This window comes from Agelaius tricolor, unplaced genomic scaffold (assembly GCF_023055355.1).
Source record: "Agelaius tricolor isolate 1412-34295 unplaced genomic scaffold, bAgeTri1.0.p SCAF_10, whole genome shotgun sequence".
In the NCBI taxonomy this organism is placed as follows: Eukaryota; Metazoa; Chordata; class Aves; order Passeriformes; family Icteridae; genus Agelaius; species Agelaius tricolor.
The window spans coordinates 28,965,812-28,992,133 of NW_027269270.1; the positions used below are offsets into that span (position 1 = coordinate 28,965,812).

Here is a 26,322-nt window from a genome sequence, read left to right on the forward strand (position 1 = left end):
AGCACATCGCATCCCCGCCCTGCTCCTCGACTCGGCACAGAGCCCGCGCCGTGTCACCCCGGTCCCTGCGTGTCCCCGCCCGGCCGAGCCCACAGGTGGCAGCCGGAGCGCGTCCGCGGGGAGCGACGGGCCGGGCCCCGCTCCAATGGACACCCCGCGGCCCCGCCATTCCCTCCTGCCAGCCCCCTAAAAGGGAATTCCAGAGTAACAAAACGGGGGGGAAAGGGCGGCCAGAGCCTGCAGCCTGCGCGGACACACGGCGGGATGGCCCGGAGGCGGGGGAGGCGGGATGCGGCGGCAGGAGCTGGGGATGGGATGGGATGGGATGGGATGGGATGGGATGGGATGGGGCGGGTTAGGGTTAGGATGGGGCGGGATGGGATGGGATGGGACAGGGCAGGATGGGGCGGCGAGAGCCGTCGGGGGCTGGGCAGGGCCCGTGGGGAGGGAAGGGCTGGGGCAGCCCGGGGTGCTGCCCCCACACAGTCCCCCCTGGGACCGTCTCAGTGCATCGCCTCCTCTCCGGATTATTTCCCAGTGATCGTTTCACAGCTCTGCTCCAAGGAAGAGTTAATTAAGCTGAAATCGCTGTTTCACAGCCCCGTGTCACGAATTCTCCCAGCACTGCCCGCCCGTGTGCGCTGTCCCGCAGCGGGGGCGGCTCGGTGGGTACCCCCTGACCCCAGCCCAAGCTGTCACAGCATCCCCCTTCCCAAAACCCCTCAGCAGGCACCGGTAGGCAAGAGAAGTTTTATTTACCAAAGATGTTTCAATGAAAATCTCTTAAAAGTTGAAAAAGACGATGCAAGTATACGGCAGAAATGAATTAAAATATAACAAATTGCACAAAATAGTAACACTGATCATACAATATTTCAAAGATTAACAAGCATGTGCTAAAGAAACTGTAGAGTCTAGAAATACTCCAAATATATCTAGTTTACAATTGCTGTACAAAAAGCAGTTATAAATACTTCACATCTAGAAAAAATACACAGAACCTTTGAAATAGACTCTCCCTTACATATAAACAACCTTTGTAGAAAAAAAACAAGAACACCCAATACAGCCCCATCCCCCTGCTCCAAGATATGTTTGAACTAGTACTGGTTAGCACCAACATCTTAATGTGTCACAAACAGGAGTTGTTTTGTTTTTTAAAAAATAATTTTAGTGTTCAGAATTTACTTAAGACCAAACAGAGACTAGAAAAGATAACACAGCATGGTACATTTTTAATTTGATGGGAAATGAGTACAGTACAGAGGAGGTGGAAGGTGAGAAGCCACGTTGCAGTCAGAAGTAAAGGGTGGTTTATGTGGCTCTCTTCCCTACAGGACTCCTGTTTGTGTCAGCAGTGAATTGCTTTGACCCTGATCCTTCAAACAGTTATGTGCATGACTGATGAAGCCAATGCCAGCAGTATCAGGCCTTTTAATCTATTCATTTTCTTGCCATGTCAAAAGTCAAAACCCTTCTGAAATAAGACACCTGTTGTGAAGTTGTAATAACTGAAATGCATGTTTCCCTAGAATACCTGTATGGAATTGCACTAAGAAGAAAAAATAAAGTATGTTTTCTAAAAGGGAGTCCACGAGAGTTTATTAAAGACAATCTGGTAGGCTCAAGTTTATGGTAATGCAGTGTTTCTACATACAGTTTTAAGACTAGGACAATTATAACTCTTTTTAAAAAAATCTACAAGCTTTTCTTGTTAATATTCACACCAATATCTTTAAGTTAGTAATCTGCCATTACAGGAGCATAGCACCAATTTAATATTTATTGCCGTCGTGTATCCCTACAAATATATTTTCCCAAGGTATTTACAACTGTACAGATATTCACAAAAGTGCAAAATTAAGACTTTATTCTGTGTATTCGCTGTGTTGGGTGTGTTGAGTCCCCTGCACCACCGTGATGCTGCCCTGTGTTATTGCTGTGTGGTGGGAGCTCAGAACACCCCGAGGTGAGCACAGCCAGCTCCAGGGGGAGTTGCCAAGCAAAGTCTCCTCTCCCTCCTCTCTCCACGCTCACCTCCAGCTCCACCCCGTGCTGCAGCCTGTGGGAAGTGTCCCTAAACGTCGTTGGAACCTTGGCTGGCACAAGAGGAGAAGCTGTCATACAGGGAATCACTCAGGGATTCCAAGTTGTCCACATCCTGCCGACCCGAGCTGGTCAAGGAAGCTGCTTCTTTCTTTCCATTTTCTGCCTTCTGTCCTTCAACCTTGTTCAGACAGTTCTTCTCTTTTTCTAGTAAAAGTACATTATTGCTGTTAAATTTATTGAGAGACTCCAGGGAAATTTTAGGGACTCTATTCTGGGAATCTTCTTTTGTTTCTTCAGTTAGCTTCAATTTCTGTAAAAGTGAGAGAAATATTGGAAGCATATTCCTTTAAGAGTTATACTATTGTACACCATTAATTACCATCTTTCTAAAGTTCACAGGGTTAAAGGAAATAGAACTGTTAGATGCTTTAATAACTGTTATGATTAAATAGAGCATTAGTGTCCATTTTAGGATAAAGAATAACTTTAATGATTCTTCTAAGACAAATAGAACTCCATTTATGTAACACTCAAGTGCTATTAATGTCCTAAGCAGCAGACCCTGGCTATGCATGAGTTAAACACATCTCCAGCATCCTCACAGGAATTCAGATCTTCTCCTGCATGAATGCTTTGGGGGGTATGTTTAAACAGGTATTTGTTTAAGTAGAGTTTAAAAAAAAAGAAAAGTGCAGAGGAGAAAAGAGCATTTTCCATAAATTACGGATGCAAATGAAACTTGCTAGGGAATAGCTTCACATTTTGCATGTATAAGGCTATTGATTTCCACAAACCCAAACCCTCTCTAATAGACAAGAAAGCAACAAGACAGGAAATTGCACTGAACTGGGCCAATCCCCACAGACCAGAATCAATCAGATATTGGTCAGGACTTCTCACAGAAGTGGTGTAATTCTGTGGGAACACTGGACAATGTATTAGCACATTATATTAAAAACACACAGTAGGATTGTACCAGAGTAATTGTATCCCTTTGTTAGCTACTGGTATTTTCAATCAGAGATCTGACCAAGGAATCATTAGGGAGCTGTGTAGGGAGCAGCTCAATAAAAATGACCTGCTGTTCATATACAGAGTATTTCAAAATCTGAGTGAGTAACTAACTCCTCTTACAGATCATGTTACCAGAGATATATGGGATAGCATTTGACATTTTACAATCAACATTCAATAACCTCCTGGGCAGATAAGATTCAGGCATTCTGAGATATGCCATCAGAGTGCAAAGCCATTCCTCATTTCTGGTACTCCCATCAGATGGCAAAGACAGAATCAGTAAATTACTGTAAATCCAAGGCATCAACATTTTTGTTTAGCTAGAAAATGAGGTGGCACTTTAAGCACACTGAAGATACAGCTTGGGCAGATGTGTGGATGCTCTGGGTCATTACATGTGCAGTTGTAAAGGGTCCTTAGAATTTTCTGCAGAATTCAAGCTTCAAGTCAGTGAAATGTTGTGCACGCTGTGCTGCTTCTCCTTGGAAATCTCTGGCGAGGGGAAGACAAATTGTTACATAGTTTGATTGCTTGTTTTGATGGCTACTTAGATAAAAATTGAAATGCCAGTCCAATGACTGTTTTTGCTTTGATTTTGTCACATTTCATAAGATGACAATGCATGGATTAGATTACTATTTTTGGAAAATGTTTCAAACAAACTTAAGCAAAGCAACAGGAGATCCTAAAGTCTTAGCAAATGAACATTTTCTGTTTGGTGCATTAATTAATCTTGAGTCTAAAAGGTTTTAGGGAATGTTGTGTTGGATTCTAATTTTAGATGACAGTTAAAACTAATGTCTTCAATATCTGTAATTAAAATGTTTTCTGAGATAGAGGAATATAACCCTTGGTAATGGGAACGAACACAAATTTAGGACCCTACAATAGAAATTTTTCACAATTTCACCTTTAAATGCTCTCCTCTTTGCCCTCAATTGAAATACTGAAGAAGCTGTTTCACTTCTCTATAGGCCAGATGAGAATATTCTCAGCCATGGCATCAATAACACATGTTAGCACTTTCTGCTTTTCAGAGTGCTAAGCCTAAAATGCTTTATTATATGGCAGACTAAATGATGTTTCTTTGTCTTTAATTTTCCCACTTCCCAGCTTTTCTTTAGATAAATGGAATGTGACTAGTTAGCACAGGCTTGGGACTGCAGGACTCAATACTGCAGTCAGTAAGGCCTGTGATAAAAAACTCTTATTGATTCAAATGGAGCCAATTTCAACTCCTGGGCAGGAGGGGCACCTGGAGAATCTGCAGGACAGAGCAGCCTGGGTGAGGCATCACAGTCAGAGGATTTTGGCTACGCTACTGAAGGATGGATTTACACCTCAGGACAGACTAGACTGAACTCATTGGTATATTCTGCATATATGCAGTATCAATAGTTTTTTTATACCCTTCAAGCACAACCTAGGCTACAATCCTACTTTAATCACACCCTAGTTTCTCATTTATTTTATAAAGTACATTAGAGAAACTGCAGGGAGCAAAAGTACTCTAAAAATTTTAGCAAAGACATTGAATCAAGTGAAATTGAAGTGAACTGAAGCCCATCAGAGAAACCTGTTGGCAAAAGATCCTGAGTAGTGAACAGTACATCTACAATACAGCAGGGCTTAAAGGGAAAACTAATTCTAACAGTGGCAGCAAAATTTATTACCAAAACAAGAAACAATTCAGAAATAAGTTATGGGTATTTTTTTGGATAAAGAGTTGTCCTTTTTAGGTGTCCTCATACCCAGTTACATCCTTCTGAAAAAAAACCCTGAAGCTTCCTTTCTTTAACACATAGAAGAAAACTCATAAGCAAAAATAAAACTTTAAGCAGAGATATTAATGTAAGAATCTGCACAATCAACAAATCATTTTCTCTCACAATAAAACAATTATGTACATTCCTAGAGCTGAAAAGTCACTGGTCATTTCTTTAACCTTGTGTGTCAGAACAGAAATGCTAATCTAAGATTTTTTTCTCTAGTTACTATAAATACAGCTTGTAAAAAATTACCAAAGAGTGTTTATTTAGATTCATCCTTGAATAAATTTCTTGTTATTCATGGCAGTCTCAAAAGCTGCTAGATGAAACAAAAGGAAAAAGCAAACCAATTATTGTTAGAATTTGATTGATAAATTGTCCATGTGGTTACATAGTAACTTTGTGGTTTTTTATGTAGATTTGCTATTGACTGCAGCAGAGTCACAGCTCTAACAAAGAACAAGGGTTAACCCAAAGATGTTAGCATTGTTTATTTTCAAGTAATTAGTTCATTAATGCATTTGAGAGTCACACTGCAGTGACTCAGCAGCTGCTCCTGCAGAGTGGAACATGAGGTGGGTGTGCCCTGCACCCAGGAGGGCTGGGTGAGATTTGAGGAGTGCACAGAGCGCCCAACCTCTAAGCCATGAGTGGCTTTCTGTGTAGTGAACAGGTGGTTTTGGCACCACAGCACAGAGAAAGACTCCTGATTTTGCTCAGTGCTGCTACAAGAGCCAAGGTGGACCAGCAGCCCGTGCTTGCCCTCACACAGGATCCTTGAATGAACCATTTCAGCCCTCAGGTGTTGGCTGCTGACTGTTCTGATCTGTTCTGTGAACAAGGTGAGTGTTGCATTTGGTGCAGACTCTCTGTGTTTTCCTAAGTATTAATTAAGGGAAAAGACAAAAACATGTAGTCAGAGATTTTGGTCTACAAGAGACAGATAATAGAAAAAAAAAGGAAAAAAGGTTCAGTGCAGACAAGATCTGTAGTTTTCACAGTGCCTCTGTAACAGTTCTGGCCTAAATCAGATCAATGGTTAGCTTCTTTTACTTAACCTAAATGTATTTTTGTATGGAAAATCTGTACCATTATGGCCTTAGGGTATGGGGAGCATTTGTTGTTCTACTCCACTGTATAGGTGCAGAGCTCCCCACAGCTGGAGCTTCCTTACCTGCCCAGCATGGGGAGCCTTGCACCACCTGGGAGCAGTGAGCAGCTGTCAGAAGAGCAGAAACTCCTCCTGACATACACAGACATTCATCACCAGCCACATCACTTTGAAATAAATCCATGAGTCATGAATCAGAATGATGTTTCCTTGCTGGCAACATCCTAAAGGGAATAACTAAAACCCATTAGTGATGTAATAAAATCTGGCATGTCACTTCAAGCACAGCAAATTAGGAAAACAAAACTAGCCTGCAGTTACACTGATACATTATAAATAGGTGTTATTCCTACATTAATACATCAAATTAGATTTTCTCCAAACTGTAAAAATGAGAGTTACATGTGGGTAGAATGCCTTTTCAGAGCTGTGTGATCAAGGAGCAGGAAGAGCTGCACAAGGATTCCTCAGGTGTAGTGGGAAGGAGGAGAGGGAAGGATGGGCTGTTCATAGGCACAGAGGCCCCACACTCGTGTGCAGGAAGGAGAGCAGCAGCAAGGCCATTTCTTGACTGTGGTAGCACACAGAAGCTTTGGTTATCTGGAGGTCAGGCTGTGCTTATGAGTCCCAGAGCCCAGAAATAGAAACGAACCATTCTGCAGGATAAATGTATTTTCCAGCTGTCTAAGTTTAGTTAACCAGCACTTTAAAGAGCTCAGAATCAGTTACAAAAAGGAATAAAGTGAACTTTATTTATGTCACTCATGCATTGGGCAATTTAGTTTTTAGATTAACACAAAAGCAGGAAGGGCATTGTTTCAAGTGAAGTATAACTGCAAAACACTATTGGGTAAAACCAACAAAATTGCTATGAGAATTAAACATAGATCAGCAAAATCAATACTTAATTGTATAACTCAAGGTCTTTGGTTTCAGATCTGATCTCTAATAGAAGATACAAAACATGTTCCCTTTTGTTTTTTTAGTTATTGCTCATAACTTTATTGCAAGGGAAAACAATTTTCTAGATTTTACTTTTTAAAAATTGCTTGTTACTCTGTCTGCATATGCTCAGGGTAAACTTGATCCCAGGAGCCACTATTTCTTATTTTAAATTCACAGTTCTTCCAATTTAGCTCTCCTCTAACTCCTGTAACTGCTTTGTATTTACGACACAGGAGGTCTAAGTGGGATGTGCTGCTGCAGCACCATAGGCTGCTCATACATAACCTGTTTAGGGGGACAATTTTCATACATTCACAGCTTCTTGCAGAGCAAGGAGATACAGGGCACTTTTCTGGCCAGAGATGTGCTGGTCTCATCAGGAGTAACTTCTCACTGAATTCTCCAGTGTCCCAGGGCCCTTTGCAGTAGAAGGTGCCCCATGAAAAGGGCTGGGCAGTGGCTGTCTGTCCCCCAGCCAGGACAGAATGCCATGCAGGCTCTCTGTGCAAAGTGAACAATCTCCAGATCCCACTGAACATCAGGTGAACAGGGAACACTCTGCAGTGAAAATAGTTACACAGCCCCATCCAGCAAACTACAAAGGTGAGAGCTGTAACTGCGTGACCTCTGCTGCATTACAGCGGAGCTAAAAATGGGATGTTTGAACCTCTTTCTCTCTAAAGCATAACTTTAAATAATAAGATAAGCCTTGCTCTCCATTGTGCATTGTCAGAAGCTTTCATCTATTTTCTGGACTGACAGTAAAATAATTTCTGAAATAATGAATCATTTTTCTTTTTTCTACTTGAGCAGAAATCCCAAAATTATTTTGCTGTAGCAGATAATGACATTCTCAGAGACACACATCAGATTTCAATGATAAACAATAAGTGCCAGCTTCTTTTTGTGTTAAAAAAATGCATTGCTAGGAAGCATTTTTAAGTTAATTAGTATGTTCAGCAGCTGATAGGAAAGCCAGATATACATTGGTATGCATCATCCCCTGATGGCATTATGGGTAATGTAACAATGACTATGTAATCCAAGTTTACCTACTGTATTTCAGAGTATAAAAACCTACAAATATATTTCAGTATCACTTCTCATGATCCTGAATTGTAAGTGAATTACCTTGAAGGAAAAGCAGCTGATTAGCACAAACTGTGTATAATCCATAGCTGCAGATCTGGACAAAACAGCTATTGCCTCCTGAACTGAGGAATTGAGACTTATGTTGTCTATAGCTTGAATTCTTGTGTGGTTTAAAAGGAAATAAAAGAATTTAGTTTAGTGAGCTGGGCCTTATGCTTTGAAAAGCAGAATTTTCATAAAATGATGAGATGACTCAGTACATTCAGCATTGTAATGCCAAGATTACCATCCTCTACATGAATATTTCCTTGACATGACAAGACTGTTTGACCTGATTAGGTTTATACCAACCCTCTTTGAACTATGGCATAATTTAATAGACCAGGGTGTCGAGGTCTGAGTTCCCAGGCTTTTTGCCTTTGTTCAGGTACAAACTGAATGGCAAAAATGTTATTTTTTTATAGTGCCTCAGAATGGCCACTGGCTGCACCAACTCTGCATGGACAAAGTTTATTTAAAAAGGAATAAGAAAATACAATTCTAAGTGGCAATACCTTGGAAAGTGATAATGGTGCTGGTGCTCAGCCAAGTGTGTTGAGGCAATGTATTAAAAAGAAAAGCAATTAAACACCAGGACTTTCTCCAGAAGGCAAAGCACAGCCTCGCTCTGTTCACTTTGGCAGAATCACCAATTTTGCTTCTCACAGAGGGAATCTGCCCACTAAAAGCAGTGCTTAGTGCAATCAGAAGCTCACCACAAGGCATTAAGGAAGAAATATCCATGGTGAGAAAGGAAGCTGTTACTCAGTTTTTAGAACCTGATGGACTGAAAAAGAACAAGAGATGTATAGGATTCACTTCACTTCTCAGAGATCCTTTTAGCTCTACTTGTAGAGGGAGTTAAATAGCAAAATTTTTCTGATTTTCTAGTGGTTGAAAAAAACAGCAGTGAAAAAAATCATACTGAAAGGTAAGACTGGTGACAAAGAGACTGAACTTGACCATTTGAAGGTCAGTATTCTTCCTTGACAGAATTATATGAAGGGTTGTGTTGTCAGTGATAACCAAATGGTACTGGAACTATGCAGTCCTAAGTAACTTCACTGTTTCAGTCTTCATCACACTATATTTCACCTCACAGAATTTAAATATATAGAGGTTAGTCCTACTGAATGAAAGTAGTTACCCTTTTTTTGATGAAAGTATGGCTGATTGCTTCAATAAAGAAGGGGCTTTATACAAAAAAAGGGCTACAATTTTATCCTAGACTAGAGGTTTGATTGATTTTTTTTTTTTTTAATTGGGATACTTACATGGATCTGAATCCAGGAGGGGGAAAAAGTACAGCTTGAAGTTGTTGGTTTTTTAAAAAAAATCCAGTACCAAATGCATTTCTTAAAGATACAGGTTCTATATCCCATTTGACTGATGAGAAAAAATCCTCTCAAACTCAGTAAATGCAGGGCTGCAGTCATATAACATATAATCTCACTGACATTTTCAGTAATCAGAGTAATTTTTTCTGTATGGCTGAACCATTCTCAGAGTACTGTTCCTGAGTTTTAGCTGTGTTCTTACCTGTCTTCATCTTCCACCTTTGGCTTTTTTGAATAAGACAATTCATTTTGGTAGTTACAAAGACACTTATCCCCCATCTCCCTAGTGATGCCTCAGCTCCTGGCCTGTAATGTCTGTGTCATTCATCCACAACACTGGAACTGGAAAAATGGAATTGCACTCCAATACTGTACTGCAAAAGGTAATTGCAAGTGGGTAGGGATTTTCCTCACTAGTAATCCTGTCTTTTGTGCCCTGGACTAGATTCATAACCTGTGACCATCCAGCTGACCTGTGGGTAAAAAGACAGCAGCAGTAGAAAGGGAATCATGGAATAACAGGACTGTTTAGGTTGGAAAAGACCTTTAAGATCATTGAGTGCAACCAGTGAAGAAGCAAGGTTATGTGGCAGGATCAAGAAGAAATCAAGCAGGATGACAAAAGCATGTAGGGATAATTCTCCCAGCTATGAAGACTGGCTTGTGGTGGGCATTGAGAGGGAGTTCAGTGAGCATGAACCTCTGCTGGAAAACCTGCAGAGGAAGGAGAGGGAATGCCCCTTCTTGCAAGCTCTCAGAAGGATTCAGGGAGGTGATTTAAACAAAGTTCCACAGCAAATGGGGCTTTTTTTTACTTTTAGCCTCTGAGGAGGAAGGAAATTTGGGAGGAGACAAACAATCTTTCCAGAGCCATCAGTTCCCCTCTCTGTGAACACAAGGCTCAGCTGCTGCAGAGGGAGCCTTCATGTCCATGGTGCACATACATCAGAACTAAAGCTCTCACCAGGAATACAGAGGTCAAAATTTTAGAATTTGGAAACAGGGCCTTCTTCATTATTAAAAAATTCTGAGTTAGCTTGCTTAAATCCCAGTCTAAAAGCATAGTTTATTTTAGGAGCCTGAAGCTGACATTTCCCATTCCACTACTGATTTTAATCAACTCTACATAGCAGAGATGTTTTACCTCTAATGATTCTAACTCAAACCCACTGCCCTTTCTTTTCCCTTCTGTGACACCAGGCTTCTGAAAAGCACTAAGGAAAGAAACTCACTAGGTGTGCCCTCCTCTGCACCTTCCCTAAGTGAGGGTCAGGGGCTGGGATAAATGCTGCACTGGGATCAATGCTCTTGGAGGAGCAGGGGAATGGGGCAGAGCCCAGGCTGCCTTCCCAGTCAATCTGTAGCAGCCTGAAGCACAGGCACACTGTTTTCTGACTGTGCAATGAGACTAGAGAAGTTCCTTTGTAGTCAGAGGAAAGTGGGACAGGACAGATGCAAATAATGATGCTGGTTATGTGACTGTGCTTGTCACCTCTCCAGCTGATGTTCTGAGCTGAGCTCCAGCACTGATTCAAGCAAAGCATGAATTGCAGATGGAAACCTATGCTTGAAGTTCATCTGCTAACAAATCCTACATAACAGTACAGTCATCTACATGGACCTGGACCTTCTAAATTTATGCAAACAATTTATCTCTGCTGTAGGCCAGAGGATTTCAGGGACAGCAGCACAACACGCACAAAAACCCAAGACAGAGTTTCAGGCACAGGCTGCAGAACCAAATTAAAGTAGAAGGATAAATCCTCTCTTGCAATTTTTAGTTCATTTCAGTACAGCAAGTTGTATCAATAAAAAGCCTATAGTATAAGTCAGCTAGAAAATAAATGCTATGAAGGATGTTCCATTTTATGTGGTTGGAATTTGATTAGTGATTAGTCCTGGTGGTAAAACCACATGGGAACAGTAATCAAGGGTTCTCTACTGCAGTTCTGCAACAACAGGAAAACACTGTTGGCTCATGTCCTATTCCATGATGGGATATTAACCTAAAATCTAATTAATATATAAATGAATTACATTTCTAGAAACATACTATATTATAATCAATTTTAAGTGAGTTCCTAACAGGAGATAAGATGAAGAAAAAGCTGTAGAATTACCAGAGGCTGATAAATTCTGTTTACTGTGACTGATGATTTTTATGGAGGATAATTTTACAATCCATCAAACTTTTGTCAGTTCAAGAATCATGCTGCCAAACGTATGCAGTAAATTAATTTTTAAATTTACATATTTATTAAAAATCTTATTGAAAACAGCAGGAAGTAAGCCTTGTTTGAATAATAAAATAACTTGTTATTCTACTGGAAAGAAAACAAAAACCCCCCAACCTTCTATTAAGATGATTTTATAGCAAGGCAATAATTATAAACAACTACATGAATTAGTTAACCAAACACTGTATTAAACAGCCAACCCCAAAATTAATCAAGAATTTAGAAAACCTTTTGGAAGCTAATCAGGTAAAAAATGCAATTTAAAAGGGAAGGAATTAATGCTGAGTTTCAGATGTGCTGGAGGACAGCTTTTCCAAGCCAGGCCTGTGGCTGGGGCTCCAGGATTCCTGGGGAGCTGCAGGTGCCTGCCTGGGGCTGAAGGTGCTGAGGAGGAGGGGATGACAGCAATGCTCCCATGCACGTGGCCACAGGGAGCTGCCCACTGGGCTCTGGGACCTTTGCTCCCTTCCCTGCAGATTTCTGTGGCTGCTCTGACACTGGGGCCAGCCACTGACACTCTTACAGCACCTACTTTGTGTGTTCAAAATGCACATTGGGGTACGTGCAGGGAACAGGCAAGTCATGTCTGAAATGCTGATGGCAGGTGATAGTCCCCTTTTTAACTCTAAAGGATGCTCAAAACCAAACACTGTTTCTCTATTATCAGGAGAATTAAGAATTACAATGATTAGAAATGATCACAATTAAGCAGAGCAATGCTGGGCACCTAGATGACCACTGCTACAGCTGCAGATGGAGCCAGGAGATTTATAAATGCTGAACTTGCCTCCTCACTGAATTAAAGCAGTGATATCCATTTTGATTAACATGCATATCATCTGGCTGCGATCCGAGGGGAATTTTAGGTAATTTATGGATTTAGATGTGTTTACTTCATCTTTTAGAAATGAGTACATCTGTTTCTGGTGGTGAGAAGCTCTCTCCTACTTGGTGGCCCAGCCAGGCACACAGAGTGTGTCCCACTGGGACCTGGCAGGAGCCATCAGGGGCTGAAAACTGTGAGGGGCACAGCCTTGAGACAGAAAACTCGAGCACAAGTGCTGGACAGACCTTTGCCTTTCCACCTCCAGCTTCCCTGGACACCAGCAAAGCTCAGCTTAGCATCTAACAGGACCTGAAAGGGAGGCAGCTCTGTGTGCTGAGCCCACCTGGGCTGTAAAAGGCCCTTCCTAGAGTGTGAGGTGATATTTTGGCAAGGCTCTTTAGGCTTTCTCAGAGGAAGAAGGCACAGTGAAAAGATATTTTGGGAACCCTGTTTTTGTGGGTTCTGACCCCCCTTGTGTGGCTGTGGGAAAACCTCTGCTGGCTATGACTGAAGAAGGAATTTGGTGTGAAGCAGCAGCAGCATAGGCTCCTGCTCCCACAGTGGGCTTCCTGCAGGGCAATAATATTAGGGGTTTTTTTGCATTGATTTCACTGCAATTTCTGCATAAAAAGAGAAGTGTGTGAAGTGACAGCTGCCACATGACTGGATCTGTTGGACAAATGCTTTAGGAGATTTATTGACTTTAGCAATGGAGAAGTGTTACTGCAGCATCAATGCTGCAACTGCAGGGAGGTACTGGTGATACAGAACATGTTCCTATGCCTAACCACGGATTGTAATATTGTTAATATAATAGGCCACTAGGAGGACTAAAATACAACTGGAATTCATGCAGACACACTGTACAGCTAATGCACACTCATGTTTTGAATGCCCAAAGATGACACAAACAGAAAATCAGGATGAAAATACAGAACAAAGCAGTTGCCAGGCCCTACTAGTGAATGAATAATCTGAAAAAATGTTGCTGAAAATGAGCTGGCATTTAATATTTATTAGAATACCAAAAAAACCCCTTTTAAGTGTTAATTTCTTCAATATCTTAGATTATTCAGGATTCAAATACTCATAACAATGAATAAAAATTTCCTCCATGCACAGGCATGGTTAGAGCCCTGTATGGACAGCGGGACTGCTGAAGGTGGTAGAGTTCTGCCCATGCAAAACTCTTTGCAGGATCAGGGTGTGAATTTGCTTCTGACATCCAGAAAATTCCTCATCAGAGGAGCAATGTGTTTATGGTTAGCCCTTGTAATGCAAGATCCCATCTTGAGCAAGAATGCTTAATGAGAATATTAAGTGATAATGATTATTTGCTTAGTGCTGCTATGGGGCCTTCAAAGCTCTCAAAGCAGCCTGCTAACAGTGCTAGATTAAATTCCAAATGCAGCTGGAAGGTATTATTTATATTCTTTATTTAAAAAATGGGGAATTTAATAGCAAGAGAGGCTTAGCAATTTGGACATTCAGCCAGAACATCATCCCTATCTCCACAGTCCTGCACTCATGTCTGTTAAGCTTTTTGAATGTATTTGAGTATTTTTTTATTTGCAGGCAGAAATTTCTCTGTGAAAAGGCAGAGGCCTCACAGAGGTTCTCACTAGGGAGCATCTGAAATACTCTTCAACATACAGAACCTGGCATTTAATCTACTGAACATGGTAGTTAATCAAATGTTTTGCACTGACTTTAGTAGAGTTTGGATCAGAATCTTGATGCATTAGAGAAATAAATTATTTAACTTACTGAGTTCCCCTAGAAACAAAATATTGAGCTGCAAACAAAGCTAACAAACACCAAATGGGATGCCATCTGCTGCAATGAACAGAACATGACCAGTTCCCCCCATGCTTGAGATTTCTCCAAAATACAATTTGAAATACGTTTGTTAAACTCCCAACTGTCTCACAGAATTGGCTTAGCAAATTCTAGTGCCACCAGAACTAGAATTTGCATGGCAAGGCAGGCTATGATGTATTAATTGGAGTTGTTGATGATTTCACTCCTATTGGAGTGCCCTGGGTAAACCCCCAGGGTTTTGTGCTGTCCAGAGCCTATGGAACCTATGGAGATCTTTGACTTCATGCTCTGTGCCCTGGGGCCTGTGGACTCTGGGTGGTTTCTGCCCCTGAGTAAATATGAATGGTAATTATCCACATCATGCTGCATTCATAAATCTGGATTTTTCTATCCTCTGACATCCGGACTCCGTGCCAACCAGAGAAACAGGATATGGAGGCAAAAGTTCTGCTTCCCACAGATATCTGTGCCAGGAATGGCACGAGATAGCTGAAATCCCAGTCCCTGCTTTGTATGGAAGTTTTTGGCTGTGGAGGAGAGAGAGTGGGCTCCCCAACACTTTCACAGGAACAGAAGGACAGCGCTGAGCTAAAAGCAGAGCGTGTGACGCCTGTGGGTGACATCAGCCTTAGCCCCCTTTCCTCTTCCCAAGCACACGAATTGGGCAGCCAGGCAGCTTTTGTGGAATGGGAGGAGAAACCCAGCAGGATTTGCCTTGTAGAACAAGACAAAAAGATAAATGTCTTCATACCTAAATTCCCTGCCCATCCAGAGACTTCATCTTCTCGTGCCACCAGGACAAGTGATGAAACTGCCACAAACAAACAGAAGCTCCAAAGACAATTTAGTCTTCAGCAGTCAGTCAGGAAGGCTCCAGCCCTCACATCCCACAGCTTCTAAATGGTGGCTGCTGTCCTTGGCTTGCTCTGCTGCCTCTGTTTTCAACACCATGCTACTAATGATGTCATAACACAGCTTCCATGTCTTCACCATGGATTTTATTTGTAGAAATGCTGTAGTAGAAATGTTGAGCTCTCTGTACCCTGCCTTGCCATAGTGGTTGGAGGAAACATTAAAAGATAGGATGATGTTTCTATAATAGTGATAGTAAAAATATTCTGTAAAATGATACAAATGAAAGTTTTAGCTTTTTCCAGCTGCCCATACGCTAATGTTATGGAAAATGCAATAAAAAAATGGATTTAAAAAGATGAAGAATTTCATTATGATATGATCTTAATGGGAGCACAGTAGGACCAGATTAGAAATGCACAGTATTTGGCCTTCCTTTTAACTTGGGAGAAATGTCTGCTGATGTTCCATGTCATTGCCCACAGCAGCAGGATGTTACACACCAAAATTCTGCCAGTTAGAGGGAGAATATCAAAACCAATTTTCAAGCACCTCTATAAATGCCATGATTTTCACAGGATCCAATAACATAAATTGGTCAGAGACATCAGCAAAAGCTACAGATTTGTAGCACCTTTGAAAACTGGGCAGCTAAGGGTCTAAATATCCATGTAGGCACAGCCATTAAGAAGAGAAGCTTGAAGAAACCCTGACCTTTATTTTTACTGATTAGAGGACATAAAAAAGTCTTCTCTTAGTCTATGCAGAGAAAACTAATTCTTGCAAGAGCAACCAGCAAGCATGTGCTGTCTGCTCTGCTACTTCTGCTCCTCAGTTTCAGGCATTGTCTGGAAATCTTTTACATTTCAAATCTGCTTTTTGTCTTATTATATGTGTTAAGTTTCCCAATCTGGTAACTTTTTTTTTTGTTAGAAGAAATATCATAGACTATTACTGCCTATTAAATATTTTAATTTTATAATCCACAGCAACACACCCTATTCATATTTAATTTCTTCTTTTCCACCCACTTCTGCTTTACTCTTCATCCTCCCAAACCCATCTGAGACCTTGTTTTACAGTTTGCTTTACAGAGCATTCAGTAACCCATAGGATATGTGCATATGAAATAGGATGTCAGAAAAATCACTTTAAAGTGTTTGACTGGCAATTTTTACATAAAAATCGCTCGGGGTTTGACTTGCTGAGATTAACACTGGAGTAGCTAAGAGAAGTTCTTCAGGCTACAATTTTTTACAGTAGGTAAAATTTTTAGTGACCTCTATTAATGAGGAGGCAAAGGATGGAGAGATTGAGGGAAGGTGGCACTAATGGGAGCAGAGCCACCAGGTTGTGTCTCAGTCACCAAGGGACTGATGAGCAGCTCAGGCTGCCAGGGCTCTGACATGTGCTATGGAAACTTGCATCACTTTTAGCCTTTGTGAAGGATAATTAGACATTTGAATTATGTAACTACATCTTGTGAATTTCCCAATGTTCCCTCTGTCACTTTTTGCTACTAAATCTGCTCAATACCATGGTTTTTTCTCCTATCAAATACAAACATTACTTTTCATTAAATTAATATGAATGCTGCAAAAGCCTGAAATTCATGTATTGGGGCCTAAAATATAGAAAGAGAGAAAATATTACACTTTGGGACCTGCTATAAAGTAGAAAGTTTGAACTTGCAATAAATATATACCAATATTTTCCTTAAGGTTTTGGGAGTCCATGGGTCATAGTGCACAAAATCTAGTATAACTTCTCATTTCAATAAAAGGCAAATCACTTTTGGGAAAGGAAAACAGCTAGTGGAACAAACAAAAATAAACACCAAAAAATTATTTCAATATGTTTTTTGTCAATATTTGACATAAAATACCACGTTGATTAGGATATTATTGTCATGTGCATATGGAAAGAAAAAGCATCCTCTTAAAAATAGAAATAATTTGCCAACATATTCTCAGTATATTGCCACAGTTCCTGCTACCATCATCTGTGTAACTTATTCCTCATGTACTCTCCTTGGTACAGAACTCTCACATATAAGATCAGTCATTTCCCACCCTTCTCTGTGTGATGTTTGAGTGCTTTATGCAAAACATCACTGTTATAGATGGGCAAGGCAAGCTTCAGCTGGAAAAACAATTCACAAAAATATTACAGCCTTATTCATCTCATTTAACTCTGCTAATCACATGGTCCTCTTGGAGTCAAAATATTTTCCAGCTTCAGAAAACAAACAGCTCACTGAACACACCTCTGTGCCTTACTGCTCTTATCTTGATTGAGTCAATCCAATGTTTATTGTATACAATCTATTTTTCAGCTTTTTCTTTTATTACTAATATCATTACAACAATTACACTATCTCACATGCTTACTAATATTTATAATTTGTTGCTTTTAGTGACTCCTGAATTCTATTTTGGCCCACAGTGTTATTATAATATTCCTATTCCACAGTGAGAGAAATGAAACTTGCAGCTTTATTTCCAGAGATGGGGGACTGAAGAATGCCTGGTTACAAATGGCAGAAACATGAGTGCACTTTGGGCCATGCTGCAAATCACATCAGCTCCATCTGTCAAACCTCTGAAAAACAGCCCAGAACATTTTCCACTCGGGGAAATCACCAGCAAATTATCCTTTTATTCTGTATGTACTTTTGGTTCTTATTAGACTAAAGGATCTTCCTGCTTTCCACCTAAGAGCCCCTGTGCCTATGAAATCCAGATGTAATCTCCAGTTATAAAGGCAAATGGACTATAAAGGCACTCCAGTGAGTGCTGGGGATGTCTCTGCAGTGGGCAGGGGTGTGGGCAGGGACCGAATGTGTTGGGGTCTTATCCACACCCTGCTCATGCAGCTACTCAGCCCTGCTGAGAAATGACCTGGGGTAGCCAGGCCACCAGAGCTGTGCCAGGGCACACTCCCTGCAAATGCACAGCTCTGCACAGCTGCTCTGTGCTGCTCTGCACAGCTCTGCACAGCTGCTCTGTGCTGCTCTGCACAGCTCTGCACAGCTGCTCTGTGCTGCTCTGGGCACTTGCACTTGAGCAGCTTTGGGCCAACACTCAGGGGCTCTGGCAAATGAGCTACAGGGTTTTCTGTGACATCTGGGCCAGTGGGTAAGGTGGTTATGCAGCTCCCACGTGCTGAAAAGACAAGCTTCTCTCTGTAATTTGAAATTACTTGCTGAGATGGTGGGATATGAGGTTTCTGCTCCAGTGATCAAGCTTTTCCACCCAGAAAGGGCAAAGTTCTCCCCTCTTTACAGGGCCAAAGGGGTTCAGTGAGCACAAGGCTCCAGCTGTGGCCACAGGACATCTTGACTTTAAATCACAAGCCCAGACATCTCCACCTGGCAGCTGAGAAGCCACACAGACACAGATCACTGGGTGCTGTGAGTGACTGGGGAGCTCAGCATTGGTGACACTGTGCCAGTGGCACTGCAACTGCACCTACCTGCCCAGCAATGCCTGAAGCCCTTGGATTTTCTGTTCCCACTTCTCCACATCTTCTCTCATCTTCTCTCACATCCAACCCATTCTCCTGCTAGCCTTGCACACCATGTGTTTTAAATGCCACACAGCCTGCTCTCCTATGCCAAAGACTTTCTGTCCCTCACTGATACCCAAATACTCTTAAAACTATGTGCTAAAAGATATTTGAGTTAAAATGTCACCACCTACCCATGCCCATAAATACACTACCCAAACACAAAATAGCCTTTGTACCAGCTGGAGGGCTAGTCAGAATGGGCTTTGGTGGCACAGTACTAAAACTACTGAGGTCATTAATGCTCGAAGCAGAACTGCTTCAGCAGCTTCCAGTTTTTTTTTTTTTTTTTTTTAGGGTTATCTTTTCCCTAAAAATGTCCCTTGCATACCATTAAAAAGTTATTTTCTCCTGTGGACACTGCATTCCAAATGTTTTCTCTTGCCAAAGCCTTTTAAAAACTTAAGGAAGTTATGGAGAATGCTATCAACCTTCTTGCTGAACCACTCTCCATTGCATAATTTTTTACTAAAACTCTCAGCAGCATAAGAAACCTCAGCAGTTTCACCTAGAAGGCACAGGGAGAGAAATGAGTCTCCCATAACTGCAGCTTTTTACTGTTGCCAAGCCAGTTCCTCAGGCTGGCTGCAAGGATGTTCTTCCACACCACACAACATTTCTCTTAAGTGATGTGTGTCAAGTGAGGCTTTGGTCCCAGAAGACTGCCTAGCCAGGCTTCAAATTGCTTGTTTTGCTGTCTCTTCACTTTATTTTTTGGGGCCAACCTTGATGGCAAGGTATTAGAAACAATAAAGACCTCATTGGGAATATAAGGCTTGGAAGCAGATCTTAGAATGTGAACTTGTCCTGTGGAGGGGGAAAAACATGCAGATACAAGTGATTTGTTGATGCCTGCAGATGTCTTAGCCTATTTCTAATTTAACATGAGCAAATCAGACTTTAGCTTAGAAAAAATATGTTTAATTCTGCATTATTCCCACGGGTGGTATGGTCAAATCTGCTTTCTTATCAGACCATGCTCCTGTGGTTTTTGTCACTTAGGTTGTCAAATACTCCTACATAATTCCCCTGACAATGGGTTTTACATCAACTCAGGCAATTACTCAGACAGTCCCTGCTTTGATGGCACAAGTATTGCATCACTCATCTGAGAATCAAACCCCTCTGATTACACAGAAAGGAAATCTTGCAGCCCCAAGCCTGTCAGTGGCAAAATCCTATTGAGGCAATTTTGACAAAATTGGGAAATGTGCAGCTCAAAGGTCCCCACGAGGCCACACTCAGGGATCACATGGTGGTGCTGAATATTGATGCCACCAAATGTTTACAGTACTAGATCACCTCTCTGAACATATGCAATGATCTGATGTATTCATTCCTTACTTGAAAGAAAAGCAAAGATCTTAAAACACCACAGATGGATAAATGAGGCTGCAGACTTCTTTCCCATCTACAGATTGTACAATGGCAGTTTCTTCCTTAATATCCCAGGTTCATCAGGGCTAGGAAAGCAAATGAAGCTGATTCCCTCCCCACCTCATCATCTTCCTCTCTCTTAAGCCTGACAAGAAAAATAGCAAAGAGGAGGTGAGGTTTCTGTGCTTGACATGAAGTAAACTGAATTATGCAATTAGTACTCAGAAACATACTATCACCTAGTTTCTCTATTTGATCCAACCCATTAGAATTATTTCTTTCACTGACAAGGGACCTCTTCTACCTTCCATTACTTTCTGGTATAATAATTTGTAAGAGCTGCTTCAAACTCTATATTTGCAGTAACCCACACATTGTACAAAACAAGCCAAGACCAAGGTCCTCAGGAGCATTTGCTGTTTTCTTCTGGCTGTAACATGACAGAGGTGTTGCTGTCACCAATTTCCAGACAGCAAAACAGATCCTGCTGGCCCAGCAAAATATCACCCAGGGCTGCCCCAGCTGCAGGTATTCATGTTATATGAAGGTAAAAGGAAAGAAGTTATTTAATGCTCACCAGAGTGTGCCCTGAGATGTGGTTTCACTCTCAAATACAGATGATAACTATAATAGCTGACTTTTATTAAGTTTCCCACCGAGGAAAGTTTGGGGCAATGTTCATATTTTAAACTTTGGGTTGAAAGTCTGGTATTCAGGATAAGGCAGCTGCTGGTCAGGGAAAGGAAGAAAGTAGTTCCCCAGGGCAATACCTCCTTTCCAGTTTAGTCTTAGGATACAGCTCTTCCCAAGTGCTAATTGGACCAAAATCATTATCTTAGGCTTTTCCACATGTGATAAGCAGAATCCCTCCCTAAGCACATCTGATAATGTGAAAAAAATTAATTCTCTGTGAAAGCAGAGTGTACATGGTCTCCTCAGAATTACTTCAGATACCTAAACATGGAGAGCCCTTTTTAAAAGAGACTTAATTCAAGAGCTGAAGAGCTGTTGTGGTGTGTTTTATGCTTGTTCAGTTTTCCCTCCATTGTTCTCTCAGAAAGTCCTGTCCTGTTACCAGTTTGTGTCAATCCCCAAACCCCTCCCCAGTTGTCTTGGTTACCAAATGTATCTTTCTTGTTCCCCACCCCTGGCAGCCTGCCTGTCACTCGACACCCCTGCCTCTTTTTCTAGAGAGTTCGGGCCAGGGTGTCGAGTGATTGGGTTAGGGGCCAGGGTCCCTCCCGCAACTGTGTTTGATGGGTTCCCCGATCATGCCAATCCTTAATGTATCCCTCTCTGATTTGCTATCTTTCACCCCTCCCACCCTCTGTAAAACCGAGGCTTTTTCCCTGCCTCGGGGCTCTCAGCTTCTTCCACCGAACCTGCACGTTTCCCTACCAATAAAACCACCCCCCCGAAGAAACTGAGGGTCGCCTCTTCATTTCATCCTGCGACTTCGGAGCTCTTTACTGCGGCCACACGTCCGCAAGGCTTGACATCGCCTTAGGCACAAAGCCCTGACTCCGGGTTGGGGAAGTGCCTGACTGGCTGGAGGTTGGCTGGACACTTATCTAGCCTGGGCGTTTCACTTTTCACCGGCCACTGCTCCAGTTTTGGCGCCCAACGTGGGGCCCCCCCTTTTCTCGGATTCGTGGACCCCACGGACGGGATTTCGAGAATCCCAGCGGTCGCGGAACTACCTGTGGTCGAGCAGACCTTGTGCGCGAGGTAGCGCTCCCCAGGGACCCTGGACGGCAGCTCCTTGCACCTGGGAGTCGTCCTGTCGCAGGAAACCCCTCGTTCCAGCTTTTCGTTTGTCGCCTCCGGACTTCGTGAGTATTCTGCTACTCTCCCTGTCGCCTTCCCCTCTATTGGTGTTTCGTCACCACCCTTCTTTTTCTCTAGACAGGAGCCGGGGGTGGGCACCCTTATTTTTTTTCTTTCGCGTTTACTGGAACGGGGGGGGCTTTTCCGCAGCTGCCACTTATAACATCGAGCGATGGGTGCAAAGTTTTCGCTCTCGGCAGCTCAGAAGGGGCTGTTTTACCAAGTTGTGGGTATCCTAGTTGGGGGGGGTTGTTCCGTTGATAAAAAGGAAGTTAAAAAATTAATCCGATGGCTTTTTTCTGAGTTTCCCGAAGTCTCCCCCGATCTAATTAAAGATCCTGCCTTTTGGCAGAGGGCAAATGCCAAGTTATCAAACTTGATTAGATCACGAGACACCTCGCTTTCTCCGTTAGCTTTTTGGATTTCACAAATTCGATCTACCCTGAAAGCAGGAGGAAACTCAGAAAAACCTTCGGTCAGTTTTAGTTCGTGCCCCAGTTCTTCTACTTCTCCCTCTACCCCTAACCCTTCTTCCCGTCCCCATAAACGTAAAACCGGGATTCTGAAGGGTGCAGCGCGCTCCAGCCCCGCGCAGGGTGACCATTCGTCCCCTAGCCCCCTTCAAAATCCTCGGCCCCCCCGCCCTAAGAGTCCTGGCCAGTCTCTTAGGGGCTCCTCGTCTTCCCCTACCTCCCCTGTTCCCGTCCCCAGGTCCTCAGTTTCTAAAACCCCAAAATCCAAAACCCTAATTTCTAAGTCCCCAGTTTGCTCCCAGTCGCCTCCAATTCCCCAAAATGGCTCCTATGGGGCCCAAGATGGAGGCAACCACATGGCTGAAATGGCGGGAAAGCCCTCTTCTTCTCCCCAGAATCCCTTTTTCCCAAGCTCCAACCCCTTCCTGCCAGTCGGCCACTCCCAATGTTCTACCCCCTCGTCCTTCCCCCCTCCTGGTCCCTCCTCCTTTCCAGAAACCTCCTCTTCAGTAGTCCCTCCCCTTTCTCCTCCCACATCCCCGCCCATAGCTCCTCCCTCGGTCCCTCCCATACCACCTCCCATCTCTCCACCCCCTGCCAGTCAAAAGGTTCCACCCCTTGTCTCCGCCTCCTGGGAGGGTCCCTCGATATCGGATTGCCCTGCTCAAGTTCCCAGCCACGCCCCTACTTCCTCCTCTCCCGGTTCCCACGCTCTCCCTGCCGGCTCCCGCGCTTTGGGTTCCGGTGGGGGGGCAGCAGTTGGGAACCGGGAACCGGGGTCTGCTGCGATACCATCCGCAGCCCCGGTTGTTTACCATCCAGAGGGAGATGGTGGGGTGCGTCGCCAGTGGGTCCCCTTACACCATTCACAAATTAAGGAGCTGTGCAAGGCACAGAAAGATTACGGCCGGGACAGCGAATACTTTCGGGGAGTGTTGCAGGCAACACTTACCGAAGCCGATGTCACCCCCTCTGACATCCGGCGCCTCTTCACGTGTCTGCTCAATCCCACCGAGCGGGCTATGTGGGAGGCAGCCTGGAAGAGGAGAGTGACGGAGGCCCTCCCGAGCCTGTGGGAACGGCCCCACACGGGGCTGGACCTAACGGGCAATGTCCTGGCCATCGATCAACTCCTTGGGACCGGCAACTGGGCAGATGGGCACTCGCAGGCGAGTGCCATCCCCCAGGAAGCACTCCGGGAGTCAGCGCGGGCAGCCGAGAAGGCGTTCCTGGCGCTGCCGGGGGCGGCTCCTCTCCTTTCTTTTTCCAGAATCTTTCAGGGCGCCGAGGAATCTTTCCTCGATTTTGTCGAGCGTCTTCGAAAAGCTGTCGAGCAGCAAGTGGCGGACGAAGTTGCCCGGGAACATATCCTGAAGGAAGTAGCATCCACGAATGCAAACTCTGCGTGTAGGGATGCCATCCTCAGCCTCCCGATGCACCCACCCCCCTCGCTGCACGATATGCTCGAAGTCTGCACCCGGAAAGTCCTAATCATGCCATCTAGGGAGGGAGAGAAGAGAAAACAGCTGCCACCCCGAGTCAGCGCCGCAGAAGAGGCGCCTGAAAACACCTTCTCTGAAGCCACCTGCCGCTCGCCTGCTCCCGGTCCTTCCGCCGCCAAATCACCCTGCCATCTGTGCGGAAAGCTCGGGCATTGGATGCCCGACTGCCCGCTGCGGCGGGAATTTTATGAATTCAAAAGGGGGCAGGGACTCCTGGGGAAAACCCAGACAAAAAACTAACATCTGAGCGCAGTTCCCCCCTGCGCCATGATAAAAATAGGGCGGGACAACTAACACCACGCAGGGAGGGGAGATCTCAGGGACCGCCGCCTGCCAAACAAGACATATTCTCACCGGACTTGTCACATGTTGCATGTCTCCAACCTAGACCCGTGCTAACTACCTTTTCTGCTTTCAGACCCTTCCGGCTGCAGCTGACGGAGCCACTACATCTTAAGAACTCCGATTTTCAACTCGTGTCAGTCAGCCCGGAATGCCCAGGAAACTGGGGGCGGATAAGGTGTAAGTACGTCGTTGTCGGAGACACTAAGCACACACCTTTAGAGGTGAACATAATTCCAGGTCTTCTGCCATCTGACCCGGGACTGTTCGCCGTGGGGCTGCACTGTGTCCAACCCCCCACTTTCCTGCCCAAGGGACAGGTGATCGCGCAAGCGATCCCTGTTCCCGAAATAACTTGGGCCCTGGGGTTTCCTCCGGCTGAACTCCAAAATCCAACAGTAGCTTGGGCCCAGGTCCTGGGGCGGGAAAGGCCTCATGTCACCTGTCATATCTCAAAAGGGGGAGAGGGCAAGCCTCTTAAAGGCTTGTTGGACACAGGAGCAGATGTAACGATCATTCCTTCCCGGGAATGGCCGTCACATTGGGAATTGCAAAACGCGCCTGGCCACGTCCGAGGTGTCGGGGGTTTACAATTGGCACGTCAATCAAAGAGCGTTGTACAAATTACGGGGCCGGATGGGCAATTGGCTTCAGTGCGCCCATTCGTATTAGATTACACGGAACCCCTGTGGGGGAGAGACCTCTTAGCCCAGTGGGGAGCCCGAATTGACCTCCCAGCAGCTCCCCAGGTTTTTCGGGCAGCGGTCACTGATGAGCGCCCTACCTGGAAACTGAATTGGAAATCTGATAAACCAGTACAGGTAGTGCAGTGGCCGCTCAACAAGCAAAAATTAGCGGCGCTCAATGAGCTCGTTAAGGAGCAGCTACTCAAGGGCAACCTGGTGGAGACCATGTCAGAGTGGAACTCCCCAGTGTTCGTTATCAAAAAGCCCAACAAAGATAAGTGGCGGCTCCTTCACGACCTCCGCCAAATTAACAACATCATTGAAGATATGGGGCCTCTCCAACCAGGGATGCCGTCCCCAACGATGCTCCCCCAAAATTGGAATTTGGTCGTAATTGACATAAAAGATTGCTTTTTCCAAATTCCCTTACACCCGGACGATGCTCCGCGTTTCGCCTTCACGGTTCCTGCCATCAACCGTGAAGCCCCAAGCAAGCGCTATCATTGGCGAGTTCTTCCGCAAGGCCTGAAGGCCAGCCCGATGATCTGCCAATGGTACGTCGCCTCCTTGCTGTCCCCAGTACGTGCAGCCACCAAAGACACCATCATTTACCATTATATGGATGACATCCTAGTGTGCGCTCCGACCAACGACCTACTTACCCACGCGCTTGACCTAACAATCGATGCATTGGTTGTTGCAGGGTTCGAGCTCCAGCAAGATAAGATTCAACAGATGCCACCCTGGAAGTACCTGGGCCTGGAAATAACAAAGCGGACCATTGTTCCGCAAAAATTGGCTATTAAAACTAACATCAAAAACCTGGCAGATGTCCACCAGCTGTGTGGGTCCTTGAATTGGGTAAGGCCTTGGCTAGGCATTCCAACAGAAGACCTAGCCCCCCTTTTCAATTTATTGAAAGGGGGAGAAGAGCTTAGTTCTCCAAGGTCCCTTACCCCAGAGGCCCAGACAGCGCTGGAGAAGATCCAAAACTCCATCTCGGCCAGGCAGGCCCACAGATATCACCCGGGCCTGCCATTTAAATTCATTGTTCTAGGTAAGCTGCCACACCTCCATGGGGTGATTTTCCAGTGGGACGATTCCATCAAGGGCAAGGACCGGGGCTCGGGGGATCCCCTCTTAATCATAGAGTGGGTGTTCCTCAGCCATCACAGGTCCAAAAGGATGACGCAGCCAGCCGAGCTGGTGGCAGAATTGATTAGAAAGGCTAGATCACGGATCAGAGAGTTGGCAGGTTGTGACTTTGACTGCATCCACATTCCTTTAAAATTTGATTCAGGCCATCTAAAAAGAAAGATGATTGATAACCTTCTGGAAACAAATGAGATGCTTCAACTGGCTTTGGACAGCTACACCGGCCAAATCGCAGTAGATCGGCCGGCCCACAAATTATTCAATCAGGAATTCACATTGTCTCTAAAATCAGTTCAGA

At 44.0% G+C, this 26,322-nt stretch overlaps 1 protein-coding gene across 5 annotated transcripts in view; it reads right to left on the reverse strand.

The window, feature by feature from the left end:
• Positions 1-736: 736 nt before the first annotated feature.
• The window catches only part of NCKAP5 (NCK associated protein 5), a 390,172-nt gene continuing 364,586 nt past the window's right edge, over positions 737-26,322 (reverse strand). For all 5 annotated transcript variants that reach the window (XM_071435389.1, XM_071435391.1, XM_071435386.1 and 2 more), the window contains exon 20: positions 737-2,359. In XM_071435389.1, the coding sequence (XP_071291490.1) occupies positions 2,078-2,359 (282 nt within the window). In that variant the 3' untranslated portion in view covers positions 737-2,077. The remainder of the gene's footprint in view (positions 2,360-26,322) is intronic.